Source organism: Bubalus kerabau, chromosome 7, assembly GCF_029407905.1.
Source record: "Bubalus kerabau isolate K-KA32 ecotype Philippines breed swamp buffalo chromosome 7, PCC_UOA_SB_1v2, whole genome shotgun sequence".
Lineage (NCBI taxonomy): Eukaryota > Metazoa > Chordata > Mammalia > Artiodactyla > Bovidae > Bubalus > Bubalus kerabau.
The window spans coordinates 108,922,253-108,940,046 of record NC_073630.1 but is presented as its reverse complement, the minus strand read 5'-3'; the positions used below and the strand labels follow the sequence as shown (position 1 = coordinate 108,940,046).

Genomic DNA, 17,794 nt, shown 5'->3' with positions numbered 1-17,794 from the left:
GGGAGCTGAGGACCAAAGAAGGCAGGGCCATGGGGCCCAAGGTGCTTTTCTACCTTAAAAAAAAATAAAGTCTTATGATTGCCTTGGACCAAAGATGAATATAATCCAGGCTGGATTCATTATTTTTTATTTTCTGTTTTTTTTAAAAAGCGAAAGTTAAAACCATTTTCTGGGGTCACTAAAAGCATTGTGGGCCCCAGCACTGTGCACCCCATAAAGTCATCGGCCCTGAAAGAAAGGCCCTGTCTCTGAGGAAATGCCCTTCTACCAGCCAGGGGACTCCCTGGCCTCCATCCCTGGCCTTCAGGCCTGCAGCCCACCCCAGAGAGGACACCGTGGATGCTGCCCGTCCTCCTGGGTCCCAGAGCCACCTGGGGTCCTGCCTCCTTCCCCTGCACCATCATTTCTATAGTAAAACCCAGGCAGACAGGCCTCCACAGGCTGCATTTATGTTCTGTTCGATGTGTAGACACCTGGCTTGGCTCTGGGTCCCCAAGGGTTGCCCTGTGACTCCTCACTGGGGGACGGGCCACCTGCACCTGCTCACTCATTGTTCACTGAGTTCAGGAGGCTCCTCTGTCTGCCTGGTGCTTAGGTTTCAGTCTTCCCTGCAGGGGCTTGGTCTGTGGAAGTGAATGGGCTTGAAAGGAGGTGAATTTGTTTCCCGGGGCGGCCGTGACAAGGACCGGCAGCTGAGAGGCTGGTAGCCACGCATATCTGGAGGCCAGAAGTCCTGAGTCAGCCCTGCTGGCTGTGCTTCCTCTGGGGCGCAGTCTCTGTGCCTCTGCAGCCCCTGGAGCTGCGCTGCTCATTTTCTTTGCCCTTCAGCCCCTTGTGCATCTCCATAGCCTGCAGCACAGCCTCTCCAGTGTCCTATTGCCTTCTCCCCTGTGGCTGAGTCTCTCTCGGTCTCCCTCTCAGAAGTTCACTTGCCTGTGACTCCATTCCTGGACAATCCAGGAAAATCTTCTGTCTTGAGATCCTTGACTTGATGCCACCTTCAGAGTCCCTTTGTGCATGAAGTGGAAGTGAGAAAGTGTTAGTCACCCCCTCGGATGTGCCCCCAGAGGAGGGGCCTTCCTTGCCTGTTCTGGGCCTGGGGGGGCCAGGGCTTGCCAGCAGTCCTTGGCTTGTGGCTACACCACCTCCATCCTCCGTCTTCACGTGGCCTCCTCCCTGAGCATGTGCCTCTGTGTCCCAACGGTCCCCTTTTCATGGCCCAGTCATCCTGGATTAGGGCTCGCTCAAATGACCTCAATTAATGTAATCACACCTGCAAGGATCCCTATTCTAAATAAGGTCACATTCACAAGTACCTGGCTTAGGGGGGCACCATTCTGCCTTGACAGGGGCCCAGCACGTGGGGCTGGCAACGTGCTCTCAAGCCCTTGAGCGCTTACCATCCTCTTGGTAAACCTGTCAAAGCGTGGGGCCTTGTTCCCTGCTTCAGAGGGGAGATGCACAGGGGACCTGCTGTCACGCAGGTGGTGGGTGGCAGAGCAGGGTCCAGTTCCGAGCCAGGTGGGGATCTTCCTGGAGAGGCCCATGGTTCTCTTCTCGGTCAGTGGTAACCATGGGGTGGGCACCATGCCCGAGTAGTGAAATGTGAACCCGAGTTGTGAAATGTGAATCGGAGTAGTGAAACGTGAACCTGTATTGCTGCCCCCACCCGCCCCATAGGGTGCTTCCCAGGTCTGAGCAGATTCTGGGGCCCACGAGAGATTCAGGGTTCACAGAGGTGTTGCGGGGGGTGGAGCAGGACAGCCTATGGGTGTGGGAGGCTTTGCCATGCCCCACGCCTCCTGCTTCCCTTGTAGCTCAGTCAGTAAAGAATCTGCCTGCAATGCAAGAGACACAGATTCGATCCCTGGGTCGGGAAGATCCCCTGGAGACAGGAATGGCAACCCACTCCAGTATTCTTGCCTGGAGAATCCCATGGACAGAGGAGCATGGTGGGCTACAGTCCATGGGGTCACAAGAGTTGGACACGACTTAGCGACTGAACCACAGCTCCTGCTGACTCTCTGGGGATTTATTCCTTTGCCTTCTTCATTGGCTGCTCCAGGGACTGTTGTGTTCTCATTTCTCAGTGCTGTGAGCACCTTGGCCATCGAGCCCAGGTATCCTGGGTGAAAGGTCCAGGCATCCTCTTTCCTGGGAGGAGAGCCCTTAGGAGGTGCTTCCCCACAGCCCCACGGAGAAGGGGTTATTTTTACACCTAAGCAGATGGGGCGCTGTGAACCAGACTCCATGTGGCTTCCTATCCAAGGGAAAGATTCAGAATGTGTGTCTTTCCAGGACTTAGGATCATCTTTTTTTTTTTTTTTTAATTGAGATGTAATTGACATGGAGAGAGCATATTTGTTTCAAGTGTGCAACAGACTGATTCAATATTTGTGTGTATTGAGAACTGATCACACTCTAAGTCTAGTTAACATCTGTCACCACACACAGTGACACATTTTTTTTCCTTGTGATGAGAACTTTTAAGAACTCCTGTCTCAGCAACTTTCAGAAATGCAACATAGTGTTTTTAACTACAGTCACTGTGCTGTATACCACATCCTCTTGACTTCATTTCGGTTCAGTTCAGTTGCTCAGTCGTGTCCGACTTTTTGTGACCCCATGGACTGCAGCATGCCAGGCTTCCCTGTCCATCACCAACTCCTGTAGCTTTCTCAAACTCATGTCCATCGAGTCGGTGATGCCATCCAACCTTCTCATCCTCTGTCATCCCTTTCTCCTCCCATCTTCAATCTTTCCCAGCATCAGGGTCTTTTCCACTGAGTCATTTCTTCACATCAGATGGCCAGAGTATTGGAGTTTCAGTTTCAGCATCAGTCCTTCCAATGAGTATACAGGACTGATTTCCTTTAGGATTGACTGGTTTAATCTCCTTGCTGTCCAGGGGACTCTCAAGAGTCTTCTCTAACACCACGGTTCAAAAGCATCAATTCTTTGGTTCTCAGCTTGCTTTATGGTCCAACTCCCATATTTATACATGACTATTGGAAAAACCATAGCTTTGACTAGACAGACCTTTGTCAGCAAAGTAATGTCTCTTCTTTTTAATATGTTGTCTAGGTTGACTTATTTATCTTTAATTGGAAGTTTGTATCTTTTGACCTCCTTCACCCAGTTCTCCCACCCCAACCCCCTGCCTCTGGCACCACCAGTCTGTTCTCTGTATCTTTGAGGTCAGTTTTTTTCCTGTTTGTTTTTTAAGATTCCACACTTACTGATCTTGGAGTTCAAAGCACTGTTTGTCTTTCTTGGTTTGACTTATTTCACTTAGCGTAAGGCCCTCAAGGTTTACCCGTGTTGTTGCAGATGGCAAGATTTCCTTCTTTATATGGCTGAATTATACTCCATTGAATATATACACCACATCTGTATCCATTCACCCATCAATGGACACTTTGGTTGCTTCTGTATCTTGGCGGCTATAAACAATGAAGTAAACGCAGAGGTGCAGATGTCTTTTCAAGCTAGTATCTCTATTTCCCTCAGATAAATACCCAGAAGCAGGATTGCTGGACCATATGGTAGTTCTGTTTTTAATTTTTTTGAGGAACCTCCATACTTTTTCCATAATGGCTGCACCAGTTGACATTCCCACTAATAGTGTAGGAGAATTCCCTTTTTCCCATGTCCTTGCCAACCATTATTTCCTGTCTTTTTGAAAATTGCCATTTTAATAGGTGTGCGGTGATATCTCATTGTGGTTTTGATTTGCATTTTCCTGACTAGTGATGTTGAGCACTTTTTCATTTACCTGTTGGCTATCTGTATGTCTTCCTTGGAAAAATGCCTATTCAGTTCCTCTACCCATTTTTTTTGGATTGTTTGGCTTTTTGCTCTAGACTCATATGAGTTTTTATATATTTTGTACATTAGCCCTTTATCAGATACATGATTTACAAATATTTTCTCCCTTTCAGTAGGTTGCTTTTGATTTTGTTGATGGTTTCCTTTGCTGCACAGAAGCTTTTAAGTTTGATGTTGTCCCACTTGTTTATTTTTGCCTTTGTTGCTTTTGCTTTTTTGCCAAGACCAATGTCAAGGGACTTATCACCTATGTTTTTTCCCTAAGAAAACTCATGTTCAAGTTTTTAATCCATCTTGGGTTAATGTTTGTATATGGTGTTAGGTAGTGGTTGGATTTTATTCTTTTGCTCAAGGCTCTCCAGTTTCCCAAGCACCATTTATTGAAGAGACTGTCCTTCCCCATTTTATATTCTTGGCTCCACTGTCATAAATTAATTGATCATATATGTGTGGGTTTATTTCTGGGCTCTCTTTGCTGTTCCATTGGTCTATTTGTTTCTGTGCCAATGCCATACTGTTTTGATTACTATAACTTTGTAATATTGTTTGAAACCAGGGAGCATGATACCTCCAGCTTTGTTGTTCTTTCTCAAGATTGCTTTATTTATTTGGAGGCTTTTGTGGTTCCATACAAATTTGAGGATTGTTTGTTCCATTTCTGTGAAAAATGGAATTAGAATTTTGATAGGGATTGTATTGAATCTGTAGATTTCTTTGGGTAGTGATAGTATGGACATATTAACAATATTAATTCTTCTAATGCATGAGAATAGAATCTTTCCATTTATTTGTATCTTCAGTTTCTTTTATCAATGTCATTTTTAGTGTATAGACCTTTCACCTCCTTTGTTAAATTTATTCTTGGATATTTTATTCTTGGAGATGCAATTATAAGTGGGATTGTTTTATTAACTCTTCCAATAGTTCATTTACTAGTGTATAGAAATGCAAAAGATTTTTGTATGTTGATTTTTCATTCTGCAACTTTAATTTGTTGATAACTTCTAACAGTTATTTGGTGGAGTCTTTAGGGTTTTCCATAGAAAATTTGTCATCTGCAAATAGCAACAGTTTTACTTCTTCCTTTTTTAATTTGGATGCCTGTTTTTTTCTTGCCTAATTGCTCTGGCTAGGATTTGTAATACTGCGTTGAATAAAATTAGCAAGAGTGGGCATCCTTTTCTTGTTACTGATCTTGGAGTTTAAGTTTTCAGTGTTTCACCATTTGAGTATGCTATTAGCTTGGGCTTATCATATTTGGCCTTTATTATGTATGTTCCCTCTATACCCACTTTATTGAGAATTTTTATCATGAATACATGTTAAATTTTGTCAAATGCTTTTTATGCATCTATTGGGATGGTCATATAATTTTTATCCTTCACTTGGTTAATGTGATATATCACGTCTGCGGATGTTGAACCATCCTTGCAACCATGGGATGAATCCCACTTGATTGTGCTGTATGTAGTTAATATGTAGTTGAATTCAGTGGGGGTGATATTTTATGGAGAACATAGTCTAACAACACTTGTTAACCTCTTGTGTGCCATAGACCTCCTTTCGGAATAATTTCAAGTGCCCCAAAAGAGAATATAAAGGGTTACGGAGGACAGTTACTTTAGATACAGCTCTCCCTACGGGCAACGCTGCTGTTCTAGACTGTGGGAAGATCTGCCCTCACTGCTCCCAGGGGCCGCCAGCAGGTAGCCGGGTCCCAGGCAGGGCAGATTTGGGCGAGCAGTAGCCAGGTGAATGTGAGGAGGGGGGCTCGGGGAAGATCAAGCATCGGGCCTGGGTAGGGGGACTGCGCGTCTGGACTGAGAGCCCAGCTCCGCATCTGCTGGCCGTGGTGGCAGCGGCAGCGGCAGTAGCAAAGGCCTCCTTGCAGAGCACCCGCTGCGTCCGGTTCTGTCCTCTCATCACTGCGTTGAGTCAGTCCTCCACGGTCCCACCAGCCCTGGGTGTGCGTCCTCTCGCTGCTATTGGCTGGCAGGAGCCTGGGCCTGGAGGAGCTGGGTGACTTACTCAGGGTCTGGCTGCCCCTCCTGGGCACGGTAGGCAGGCAGGGTTGCCGCTCCTGCTGGAAAGCCCTGCACGTGCTCCATTGCTGCCTCTGCTGACACATGTCCCAGGGCCACTGCGCCCACCTCTTCCCACTTCCTTCATCACCCAGCTCCATGCTCGGCCACCTCCGCTGTCCCGCTAGGCTGCCCTCCTGAGCCAGGTGGTCTTGTCCTTGCCTGTGTGTAGCCACCACCAGGATCCCCGATGGCACCTTTCCTGTGGCTACTTTGGTCCCGAGGCAGCCGTGGCTCCACCCTGTGTTGGAGATGGGGACTCGTGGCTGGGCCCCGCATGGCCAGTGGCCAGGGTGGCCGTGTGGGGTGAAGGGAGGGAGCAGAGGATCTGGGCCAGGGACCTGGGCACGGCTCCTGGTCACACCTCCTGACCTGACACACAGTGCCTTTGCACGCTGTTTCTGCCCAGGATGCACGCTCGCCCTGCCCAGAGGCTCCGGGGCCTCCAGGGCACGCCTTTGAGACCCAGAGACAGCATCATTTTGTCTCCCGATCCCTGGACCCTGTAGCAGGGGACGTCTCATCACCCGGCCCAGTCTACTCAGGGACTGTCATGTGTCCACCTGCAAAACATTCCTGGGCCCATCCCGCAGTCCGGTGCTGGTTGCTTTGCAGATGGTGGGGCAAAAAGCCAAGTCCCGGGCTTATGGGGACCACTCTCCGGGGAGGGGCAGACTCTCCCTGAACACTCTTGTCCAGGGTGGAGGTGATGGGGGCCCCGGAGGGTCTGCCTTGCTCAGCTGGTCTCAGCTTAGGGGTGGGGTTGGCATCTGGGACTCAAGGGCATCTGTGAGACAGCTGATTAGCCAGTGACTGATGCATCACCAGGGTGACTGGCAGTGTCAGAAGGGCAGCCGCACCCACAGCTCCATGGCGTGTCCGGCATCCCTGAGGCCCAGTCATAGGTGTACCCCAGGCTGTCTACACTGGGCCCAGAATACAACAAGTGGCCAGTTTACAAGGAAGGTGATACGTGGATGTGATAAAAAATGAAGATGGTACAGAAATTGTCCAGTATGGGGAGACTGTGCTGACCTTCATCCCCAGAGGCCTCCTGGGTCCGTGTTCTGCGCCTCCTTCCAGACACAGTGCCTGTGTGTCCTGGCGTGGGCTCGTGTGTGTGCATCTGTGTGTACATGTCTGTGTGTGTGTCCGTGTCTGTTTGTGTCCATGTCTGTGTGCATGTTACTGTGTGTGCGCTCATGTCTGTGTATATGTTACTCTGTGCGTATGTTCGTGTCTATGTATATGTTACTGTGTATGTCCACGTCTGTGTGTATGTTGCTGTATGTGTACGTGTCTATGTGTATGTTACTGTGTGTGTATGTGTCTGTGTGTTTGTTACTGTGTGTGTATGTGTTTGTGGGCTTCCCTAGTAGAGTCCACGTACAACGCAGGAGATCCTGGTTTGACTCCTGGATCAGGAAGATCCGCTGGAGAAGGGATAGGCTACCCACTCCAATTTTCTTGGGCTTCCCTGGTGGCTCAGACAGTAAAGAATCCACCTGCAATGCGGGACACCCAGGTCTGATCCCTGGGTCAGGAAGATCCCCTGGAGGAGGGCATGGCAACCCACTCCAGTATTCTTGCCTGGAGGATCCCATGGACAGAGGAGCCTGGTGGGCTACAGTCATGGGGTCGCAAAGAGTTGGACACCACTGAGAGACTAAGCACAGCACATGTGTATGTTTATTACTGTGTGTGTGTATATCTGTGTGTATGTGTCTGTATGTATGTTTCTGTGTGTTTGTATCTGTGTGTATCTGTTTGTATGTTTCTCTGTATGTATCTCTATACGTGTCTGTGTATGTTTCTCTGTGTGTATCTGTGTATGTGTCTGTATGTTTCTCTGTGTATGTATGTATGTTACTGTGTATGTGTCTGTATGTTTCCGTGTGTCTCTCTCTCTGTGTGTATGTATGTTTCTGTGTGTCTCTGTGTGTGTCTGTATGTTTCTATGTGTATCTGTATGTTTCTCTGTGTATCTCTGTGTCTGTATGTTTCTATGTGTATCTGTATGTTTCCGTGTGTATCTCTGTGTATGTGTATGTATGTTTGTGTGTGTCTGTATGTTTCTATGTGTATCTGTATGTTTCTCTCTGTGTGTATGTATGTTTCTCTGTGTGTCTCTGTGTATGCATGTTTCCATGTGCATCTGTGTGTTACTGTGTGCGCACACACTACCTCATCAGTTGCCCTAATCCCCCCGCCCTCTGCCACCCACAGGTGTCCGTGCTGGTCCTCTTTGCCCTGGCCTTCCTCACCTGTGTCGTCTTCCTGGTCGTCTACAAGGTGTACAAGTATGACCGCGCCTGCCCTGACGGCTTCGTCCTCAAGGTAAGCCCCCAGCCCCTGGGGCCCCCAGTGCTTTTGTACTTTACTCCCCTGCTTGACTCACGGCTCCCAAGGGATGGGCCTAGAGTGGTGGGAGCTCCCGGTGGGGGCCCTGCGGGCAGGGCAGGGGGTGCAGTGGGGGTGTGGGGTGAGTCCCCTGCCTGGCAGGCCCAGTGCAGCCCCTGGGGGTGTGGTGAGGAAGTGGAGGTCCCGGGAGAGGGAGACCTGCACTGCCACGCGGGGGTCGGGAGCCCAGCCCTGCGAATGCGCGTCCCTGGTCTGCCTGCCGCAAAACACGGCTGGACTCTCTCTGGACGGATGATGCTTGCTTTGCTGAGCCGTGTGACTCCTCTTTCCTCAGAGGCTGCACGGAGAAGCAGATGCGGGGGACTGCAGGACTAAAGGGAGAAGAACAAGGGCGGGGCTGGGGTGAGGGGACACGCAGGAGGTGGTGATGCGCACGGGCCAAGGGCTTGCTCCTGAGTCCCCCACAGTCGGATCTGGGCCCTGTTTGGTTCTGAACTTCCTGGAGCCAGTATGAGGAGGAAGACCCTGTGGGTTCCAGGACTTGGTGCTGCTGGAATTAGGCAGGACCCGGTACTGAGCAGGAGCCGACCCAGCCTGGTCACCGCTGTCGCGCCCGCGCTTTGGCCGATGCTAATGTGAGGGCCGCAGGGCCCTCGTATGGGCTCCTCCTCTCACAGCTCCAGAGCTCCTGACATTCTGTGCCCATCACGTGGGAGGTCTGTGAGGGTGCCCTGCAGGCCCCTGGGGAAGGACTCCGGGCTGGCGGAAGCCTGCCTGCCCCTTCCACCAGCCCCTGTGCGCACTCTGGTGGGGCCCAGGCTGGAGGAGTTGATGGTCTGTTTGGAGGCTCAGAAGATGCTGGGGTTTAAAGGAGGCGGATCCAGAGGGCTGGGGGCCAGCAGGGCAGAGCCAGGTGGGTCAGTGGGGTGGTAGGCAGCTCCCAGGTACCTGCTGGCTGGTCCATACATGGCCCACCTGGTGGGGGAGCCAGCCATGGCTAGACTGGAGTGTTGGCCAGAGACCCCTGGGGGACGGGGGAAGTGATGGGACAGTCATTCGGGTGGCTGTGGAGGCTGTGGGTTGGAAGGGAGTGACAGGGGGCCAGTGAGATGACCCAGGAGGCTAGTAGAGGGGAGCAGGGGAGAGATGGGGGTCTGGACAGGTCGGGGTTCTGAGGATGGATCAGGAGTGACTCTGGGAGGCAGGGGCGGCAGGGCAGGAGGGGAGGACCCAGGGGTCACGGAGGAGCCAGGGTGACACGGGAACTGTGCCCTGATGGAACCTGGGTATGCGGAGCATGACTTCCTGGGGACCAGAGCCCTCATCCAGGTGGACTGCTCACGCATACCTGAGGCCACAGCCCCCCTCGGGGCTTCCTTCTGGCTCATTCTCTGTGACCCTGAGTGCAGAGGAGGGCGGGTCCGAGCTGTCTTCTCCATCTTGCATGGCCAGGTTCTGCTAGATTCACTGGTCCAGGTGGGGTCAGGGAGATGAGGGCCAGTCCCTGGGCTCACTGCAGCGCTGGACGGGGCAAGCGTGTGCCTGTTTAATAGACTCTGTAGATTGATGCTGGGCTCAGCCAGCCTTGAGGATTTAGAGCCCCAGGGAGATTGTTCTGGATCTTCGTCCGCTGGGACTTGGCAGTCTCCCCTGGCATCTGAGGGGCGGTGTCTTTAATGGAGAAGGGAAGCCTGGAGGGCCGGGGAGCTGCTGACCTGTTTCTGCTGCCCTCGGGCTACGGCTGGAGCAAGGAAGGTGTGAGTGTGTCTCCTTCCTCCCTTTCTGCGTGTTCGCACATGTAATCAAATGCCACCGCGTGACAGTTTACAGGGGCTTTTACCTCAGATCTTTGATGCTCCCAGAAACCCTGTGGGGTAGATGTCGTTAGGCCCCATGATACCAACAGGAAATTGAGCTCAGACATGTCTGTGGTGCCCAAGGTTAGGCCCTGCCCTTCATTCATTACTCAGTGCGTATGAAGGGCCCCCTCCTGTGTGTGTGGTGGGGTGCTTGGTGTGCTGCAGGGTGGACAGGCAGTGCTGGGTGCCTGCCCTCGAGCTCCCGTTCTAGCAGCAAGCCAGCAGACAGATGCCCAGATGATGTGCGTGCTGCCAAGAGTTAGGAAACAAGGAATACAGGGTGACTGAGTGTCTGTGGCCACCTCTTCCAGGAAGACCACAGGGCTTGTCCGGCAGGGATCTAAATGAGGAGGGGGCATTGGTGCATACCAGCTGTGGGCAGCACTTGTGCTGGGGGGACAGAGTGGCCTGGGCCCCCGAGGGAAGGGCTGATGGGCACAGGTGCCCAACTTCTGGGATGCGTGGAGGGGCGGGGACCAGCCCCTTGCTGAGGCTGGCCCCAAACTGAGGAGTGTCACAGGAGATTTCAAAGGGCAGACGTGCGCTGCAGAGGACGCTAGGTCTCTAGCTTTTTTTTTAAATCATGAAGTCACTGTGCGAGCGCTATAGAAAGGTCTTAAACATATGGGAACCGCCCCAGACCCCCTTGAGGTGTTTACGCTTGGGCGTTCCTTGTACACTTCCTCTTGGGGAGCCTCCATGTGAGGTTTAATAGCTGACCAGGGCTGTTGGGACACTTTTCCTGGGCTCCCTCACCCATCTGGTTGTCGTTTGATGTTTAGAGGCTCCGTGACCTCCCCGCGCTCACCCCTGACTGACATGTGACTCTGCTAGAGTCTCTCTGGCCCAAGAGGGCAAGCTCACAGCTTCCTGGGGTCTTGCCTGCCACCGGCTCGCCCCCTCCGCGCCCCTGCAGTGCCTCCTGAGCATCCCTGTCTTGCCACCTTGCTGTGTCGGCAGCAGCAGGACCGTCTTGTTTTCTTTGGCCTGGGCACCTGGAGAAGCGGGAATACCCTGTCCTGTCTGGAGGCCCGTCTCAGCCTGGAACAAAGTCACTTGCTGCCCAGCAGGTGCTGGTGGCTTCAGAAGGTCGTGCCAGACCCTGTGCTGATGGCGTGGACAGAGTGGAGGCGAGGTGGCAGTGCAGAGGGGCAGAGGGTGGTTGCTGGCTCTCTGGATGGGGGCCAGTTCACCTGCAGGGCTGGCCTGGGAGTGAACAAATGGTTCAACCCTGCAAAGCATCCCTGCTCCCCTATGCCCAGGTGTAGCTAGAGGTCAGGACACCAGTGAGAGGTCAGGACATCAGAATCTGCCTGCAATGTAGGAGACCCAGGTTCGATCCTTGGGTTGGGAAGGTCCCCTGGAGGAGGGCATGGCAACCCACTCCAGTATGCTCACCTGGAGAACCCCATGGACAGAGGAGCCTGTACAGTCCATGGAGTTGCAGAGAGTCAGACACGACTGAGCAACTCATACACACAATGAGCACAGCTGTTCTGGTAAACTTTTGTGGCTTCCCTGAAATATCAATAACCTCAGATATGCAGATGACACCACCCTTATGGCAGAAAGTGAAGAGGATCTAAAAAGCTTGTTGATGAAAGTGAAAGAAGAGAGTGAAAAAGTTGGCTTAAAGCTCAACATTCAGAAAACGAAGATCATGGCATCTGGTCCCATCACTTCATGGGAAATAGATGGGGAAACAGTGGAAACAGTGTCAGACTTTATTTTTCTGGGCTCCAAAATCACTGCAGATGGTGACTGCAGCCATGAAATTAAAAGACGCTTACTCCTTGGAAGGAAAGTTATGACCAACCTAGATAGCATATTGAAAAGCAGAGATATTACTTTGCCAACAAAGGTCTGTCTAGTCAAGGCTATGGTTTTTCCAGGGGTCATGTATGGATGTGAGAGTTCGACTGTGAAGAAAGCTGAGTGCCAAAGAATTGATGCTTTTGAACTGTGGTATTGGAGAAGACTCTTGAGAGTCCTTTGGACTGCAAGGAGATCCAACCAGTCCATCCTAAAGGAGATCAGTCCTGGGTGTTCATTGAAAGGACTGATGCTGAAACTGAAACTCCAGTACTTTGGCCACCTCATGTGAAGAGGTGACTCATTGAAAAAGATCCTGATGCTGGGAGGGATTGGGGGCAGGAGGCGAAGGGGACGACAGAGGATGAGATGGCTGGATGCCATCACCGACTCGATGGACATGAGTTTGAGTGAACTCCAGGAGTTGGTGATGGACAGGGAGGCCTGGTGTGCTGTGATTCATCGGGTCGCAAAGAGTCGGACACGACTGAGCGACTGAATTGAACTGATAACTCAGTTGGTCTAGAATCCGCCTGCAATGCAGGAGACCCCAGTTCGATCCCTGGGTTGGGAAGATCTCCTAGAGAAGAGATAGGCTACCCACTCCAGTATTCCTGGGCTTCCCTTGTGGCTCAGCTGGCAAAGAATCTGCCTGCAATGTGGGAGATTTGGGTTCAATCCCTGGGTTGGGAAGATCCCCTGGAGAAGGGAAAGGCTACCCACTCCACTGTTCTGGCCTGGAGAATTCCATGGACCATATAGTCTGTGGGGTCGCAGAGTCAGACACGACTGAGCGATGTTCACTTCACTTCACTCCATCTTCACTAAACCAGCAACATGAGTCTCGCATCTCTGAGGCGAGGCAGTAGCTGCAGCAGCCGCAGCAGGGAAAACACCCATGGAGCCTGCCTGGGCTTCAGAGGGGCCTGGTTGGGGAGGAGGTGGCTGGATCTGCTGTCAGAGTCAACTTACTTACACAGCTCCACCAGACCCCAGAGCTCTCTAGACCTCCTGCCCCCAACCATGTCCCATCCTTCATGCCCGGCCCTCTTCCCAGACCCGGAGTGATGAAGCCACAGCTTGGCAGTCCGGGCTGGACGAGGCGTGGTGCCTTTGCTCTGCCGAGTGCCCATGCCCGCCCCTTCTTAGTGTGGGTGGCGGAGCGGAGGCCATGTGGCAGGTGTGGGGCTGCAGGCCCGGGCTCGGCAGGTCTGTGGATCCCCAGTGCCTGGCCCTGAACTGGCGTGGTGGCTCTGAACCCTATGGGCAGCCCCCACCGTGGGAGAGCCCCCGACCCTCGGGCTGACAATGCCTCTTCACAGATGCAAGGCTGGTGTCCTCTGTAAGAACCGTTCAACGTGGAGAGGGAGCCCTGGGTCACGCTTGTTCAGGCTTCTAAATGGGCTCAAACAGGAGCCTTTCTAAGACCCAGATGTGGTCCCTTTTCCCCCACAAATCACCTGTTGAGCCCTCTGTGACTGCTCCTGACACCGGACAGTAGTCCTGAACAGTGGGAAGGCCTCCGGGTCCTGAGGGTGGCGTGACCGCCTGGTGCCCAAAGAGGGCCTCGTGAAGGCTGTGGCATTCGCTGGGTTCCCGTGGTTCCGGCCGTAGGAGCAGCTCCTTCTGCCAAGCCTGCCCTCCTGGCCTCCCCGCCAAGCCCTGCAGAGCACCGCCATCCCCACCTCTGAGGAAGCCGAGGGCCCAGCGGGGACCAGGCCAATGGGCTGCAGGGCTTGATGAACGCTGGCGGAACTTGAGACTGCTGGGGGTGCAGCCCTGCCCTGGTGCCCCGGGGACCTTGCTGCCTTGTTTCTCACTGTTATGCCTTTGGGCAGAGTGTTCACTGTCGGCAGCTTTGTAGGTGGAGTCGAGTTCCCTGAGCAGAGGCCCTGGGCTGGAGCTGGGTTCTCACCCAGGTGGTTCTCGCTGGCCACATCTATGAAATGGAACTAAGGGATCCCAGCTCACGGGGAGATACTGTGCCCACAAGGCGCTCGGCCGCTTACTCAGAAGGAACCAGTATGGTGGCCGGCCCGGGTCTGGTGATGGGCCTTGGGTCTGCAGGATAGACCCCCCCAAGGAATAGGCCCTTAACAGGGAGGAGCTAACCTGCCTTTAGCTTCTGGAGGCTGAGGAAGCCTGCGTTGGGCAGGGACGAGGGTCTCAGAGGAGGTTCCCCTTGTGTCCCAGGCCGGCGTTCATGTCCACTGGGCAGCAGCTGCCACCGGCCATGCAGGTGACCATCGGAGACCCGTTGTGGTCTCCATGCTGGGCCCACGCAGGGAGGCACAGGAGCGCTTTGAACAGCCGGGGTCTTGCTGGGCCCTAGGGCGTTGGCGGGATCCCGCCGGTGTGCTTGCCCGTGAGGTGGTTGAGGCTGAGACGCTGCTCCAGGGTTATCTGAGCACTGGATCCTGCAGGCAGGGCTGGGAATCCGGTTTAAAACTCTTTCTGGTGACCGTGATGTGGCCGAGCCTGGAACCCCCGTCACTTCACGCTCCCTTCACCTTGTGACAAGGAGACGGTGGCGGTGCTGTGATGCTTCTGTCGTTTGGAGACACAGATGGTGTGTCCCGCCAGATGGAAGGCTCTTCTCTTGTTAAAGCCGCGGCTGGCAGGCAGTGGGGCTTCGGGAGGTCTTCCTGGAGCCCCTGTTCTGTCTTGGGCAGCGCTGCCAGCCCCTGGGGGGTGTTGTCCCTTTCCTGGCAGGGACCAGTCTAGGAGGTCAAAGCCGCTGAGAAGGGGCCGCAGGAGCAGTGGAGGGCAGGCAGCTTCTCTGTTGGCTCCCCTTCCAACCTGCCTCTGCCACACCCCTCACATCCCACTGGCCAGAAGTTAGTCCCACGGAGGGACACACCCCTCACATCCCTTTGGGCAGAAAGTCCCCTGGACGGACTCATCCCATTGTGGACGGACACACCCCTCACACCCCATTGGCCAGAAATTGGTGCTGGGAGGGCTGGGAAATATCCTGAGCTGGGCGCTCTGTACCTGCTGAGCTCTGGGAGAGGGGGTTGGTGCAGACCGTTGGCAGCCCGCCACCCTTCCTCGAGGGCTTGTGTGTGTGTGGGGGGGTGGGGGGTGGGGGTGGGGGAGTGGGGGTGGTGGTGACAGCGGGTGGTGGCTTAGCCCGGCTTCTGGATGGACGAAGAAAGGCAGCTTTTGGCGGTGGGGGTGGGGGGGCGGGCTAGACTCTAGGTGAGCTGACGAGAGCCAGGGATTCATGTCTCCACGCCCAGTCTGCCCCCGGGGTTCCGTGGTCGGTAGGGAAGCGCCTCTTCCCTAGTGGACAGCTTCCCCGGGAGGGCCTCCCTCTCAAGTGCCCTGGTGGGGTCCTCGTGGCTTCCTGCTGCTCTCTGGTTCTCAGGGTCACACCAGTCCCTCCCGACCCCCTGACCCTTGCCTTCTTCTCCAGGCGTTTGTGTCCTGAGACTCCTCGCCCTCTGCTGTGGCCACGGGCCTCTCTCTAGCCTGTGTCCCGGGTCCTCCTGCCCCCAGGCCCAGCTCACGTGCCCTCAAGTGTGCCTCCCCTCACCCCCGTGCCCCCAGCTGGCTCACAGAAGCCTTTCTTCACTGTTGCGTCTGGTGGACATGTCAGAAGTTCCACTGTATTCTAGTAGATTTAAAATGGCCTTCCCTGATAACTCAGGTGGTAGACTCCAGCGGCAATGCAGAAGGCCCTGGTTCGACTTATATCGCGAGTGTAAGATCTCTAGAGCAACAGGAAGGACCGCTAAGTCCCTTCACTGTGGCTTTACAGACGCCCCTCCTGTTACGATGCCATCAACGCCAGGCGGTCAGCTCAGCATTGAGTCTCTCCCAAACCCACGGAGGTACTTGGTGACCACGGGTGTTACCCGGAGACTCACGGGCCCGCCTCCTGCGTCAGTGTGTGTGTCTCAGGGGCCGCTTGTCTTGCAGAACACCCAGTGCATCCCAGAAGGCTTGGAGAGCTACTATGCCGAGCAAGACTCCAATGCCCGGGAGAAATTTTACACCGTCATTAACCACTACAACCTGGCCAAGCAGAGCATCACCCGCTCCGTGTCGCCATGGATGTCCGTTCTGTCGGAAGAGAAGCTCTCGGAGCAGGAGACGGAGGCCGCCGAAAAATCCGCTTAGCGAGATGGGCAAGTTCCTTAATGGTGTCGCTTGAAGGTAACAAGGGGACTTTGAGGGACATTTCATCAAATATAATTACTGATAATTTATAGAGGTTACTCATGTATGGTGCAACCGCTTCTGTTTGCTAATTGCTGCTTTGCAAATACAACTTGCTGCGGACCATTCACGGGCGTAAAGTCAAGTGCATATCAGCACTGCTTAGGGAGCTCTGCCACCACTTTCCATGTTAGGGAATCTTAATTTAGTGACTTTCCTGGGATTTATTGGATGCTGTCAAAAAAAAAATTTACACTGGATATGCAAGGGGTTTGAACTTCAGATAAATAATAATGCATTTTGTGGAATTTTTTTTTTTCCTTTTAAACCACCTTGCTGTTTTGCAAACCTTACTCCACAGCCGTATCTAGAGTGATCTCTGCTGTGCTAAGGGCAAGCTGTACTTCATGTTTCTTCCCACCTCCCAGAAGGGTACTCCGATAGGCCAAGAAGCCCATGCCCCAGAGTGAGTGGTGGAGGACGGTGGGAAGGAAGCAGAGAGGCCCGGAGGCGGGGGCGGCCATGCCCTCCTCCCCCGCGCTCACTGCCGAGTGCGCAGGCGCTGCAGCGAGGAGGTGCGGCCTCTCTGTACAGAGGGCGCTGGCCAGACAGAGGAGTCAGTGTGGCCCCTCAGTACCTGTGAACTGGGTCAGAGCACGTGAGGTGGGGGCTCTGGGAGGAGGGGACCCCGGGCCACAGGCTGCAGATCCCCGTCTCCCAGTAGGTAGTCTTGTCTGTTCTGTGATGGGCGGAGTAGGAATGAAACCCAACCAGCCCTTTTGTCCACGTCTATTATGAACAAGTTTGCACCGACATGCCCATGTTAGCAGGTTAGTTTTGGAACACTTAGTTGGGTGGGAAAAGTGAACAGTGTAATTGCTGGTATAAGTCAAGGCTATGTTGATTTTTATTTTGTGGGACAGATGTAACTCCTTTGATGTAAGAAACAGGCTGGAAAGGCTGGGAGGGGGGGCTGCAAGTCCAATTATGACATTTCCATTCACAATCTTTGTAAGACAATTACGTTTCAGCCTGAATCTTGACATTAAAAGTATATGTTTACAGAATTACCAGTTAGATAAACCAAGTGTGTAAGACGATTAAATAGAAAAAAAGACATTCACAGACATTTTCTTCCGTGTTATTTGAATGTGTTGTTTCTGGTGGACATGTCAGAAGTTTCAGTTTTTTTTTTTTTTTTTAGATCAAAAATAAATGACAAATAGTGCAAGCTGTGTTGTGAACAAGCATGGTGGTCATGGCCATCTCCATTACTGTTCCCTGAAATGTGCTTTCAAAACATACAGTATATTTTATTATTAAGGGTGTCTGGAAACAATGACTGTGACCTTGGAGGAGTGGGTGGGCACGTAGAGTTGTGGATGTTGTGAGGCTGTGGGGACGCAAAAGAGCAATAACTGTGCCAGAAGTCCTCCTGTGTAGAGGATCCATCAGCCAATCCCAGCCCATGTCAACGCAGTGCCAAGGCAACCCTGTTTGTGTTTTCTAGTAGACGTGTATTTTATAGACTGTAAACTCGTTCACATGTAACTTTCGACATTCTCACTCTGTGCGAATAAAGAACACAAGGATCCCTGTGGAGGCCCTGGACTGTCTTGTGGAGGAGCCCTTGAGCATACCCTGGGGCCCACGAGTACCAGGGACTTTCTGCACAGATGTGGTTGCAGA

At 53.0% G+C, this 17,794-nt stretch overlaps 1 protein-coding gene across 2 annotated transcripts in view; it reads left to right on the top strand.

The window, feature by feature from the left end:
• The window catches only part of NSG1 (neuronal vesicle trafficking associated 1), a 32,485-nt gene extending 15,041 nt beyond the window's left edge, over window positions 1-17,444 (top strand). The window contains exons 4-6 of one of the 2 annotated variants that reach the window (XM_055589090.1): window positions 8,136-8,246; window positions 15,866-16,102; window positions 17,310-17,444. In XM_055589090.1, the coding sequence (XP_055445065.1) occupies window positions 8,136-8,246; window positions 15,866-16,066 (312 nt within the window). In that variant the 3' untranslated portion in view covers window positions 16,067-16,102; window positions 17,310-17,444. Of the gene's footprint in view, window positions 1-8,135; window positions 8,247-15,865; window positions 17,232-17,309 lie in introns of those variants that run through there. The other variant, XM_055589089.1, reaches the window with a different exon arrangement.
• The last annotated feature ends 350 nt before the right edge of the window (window positions 17,445-17,794 follow it).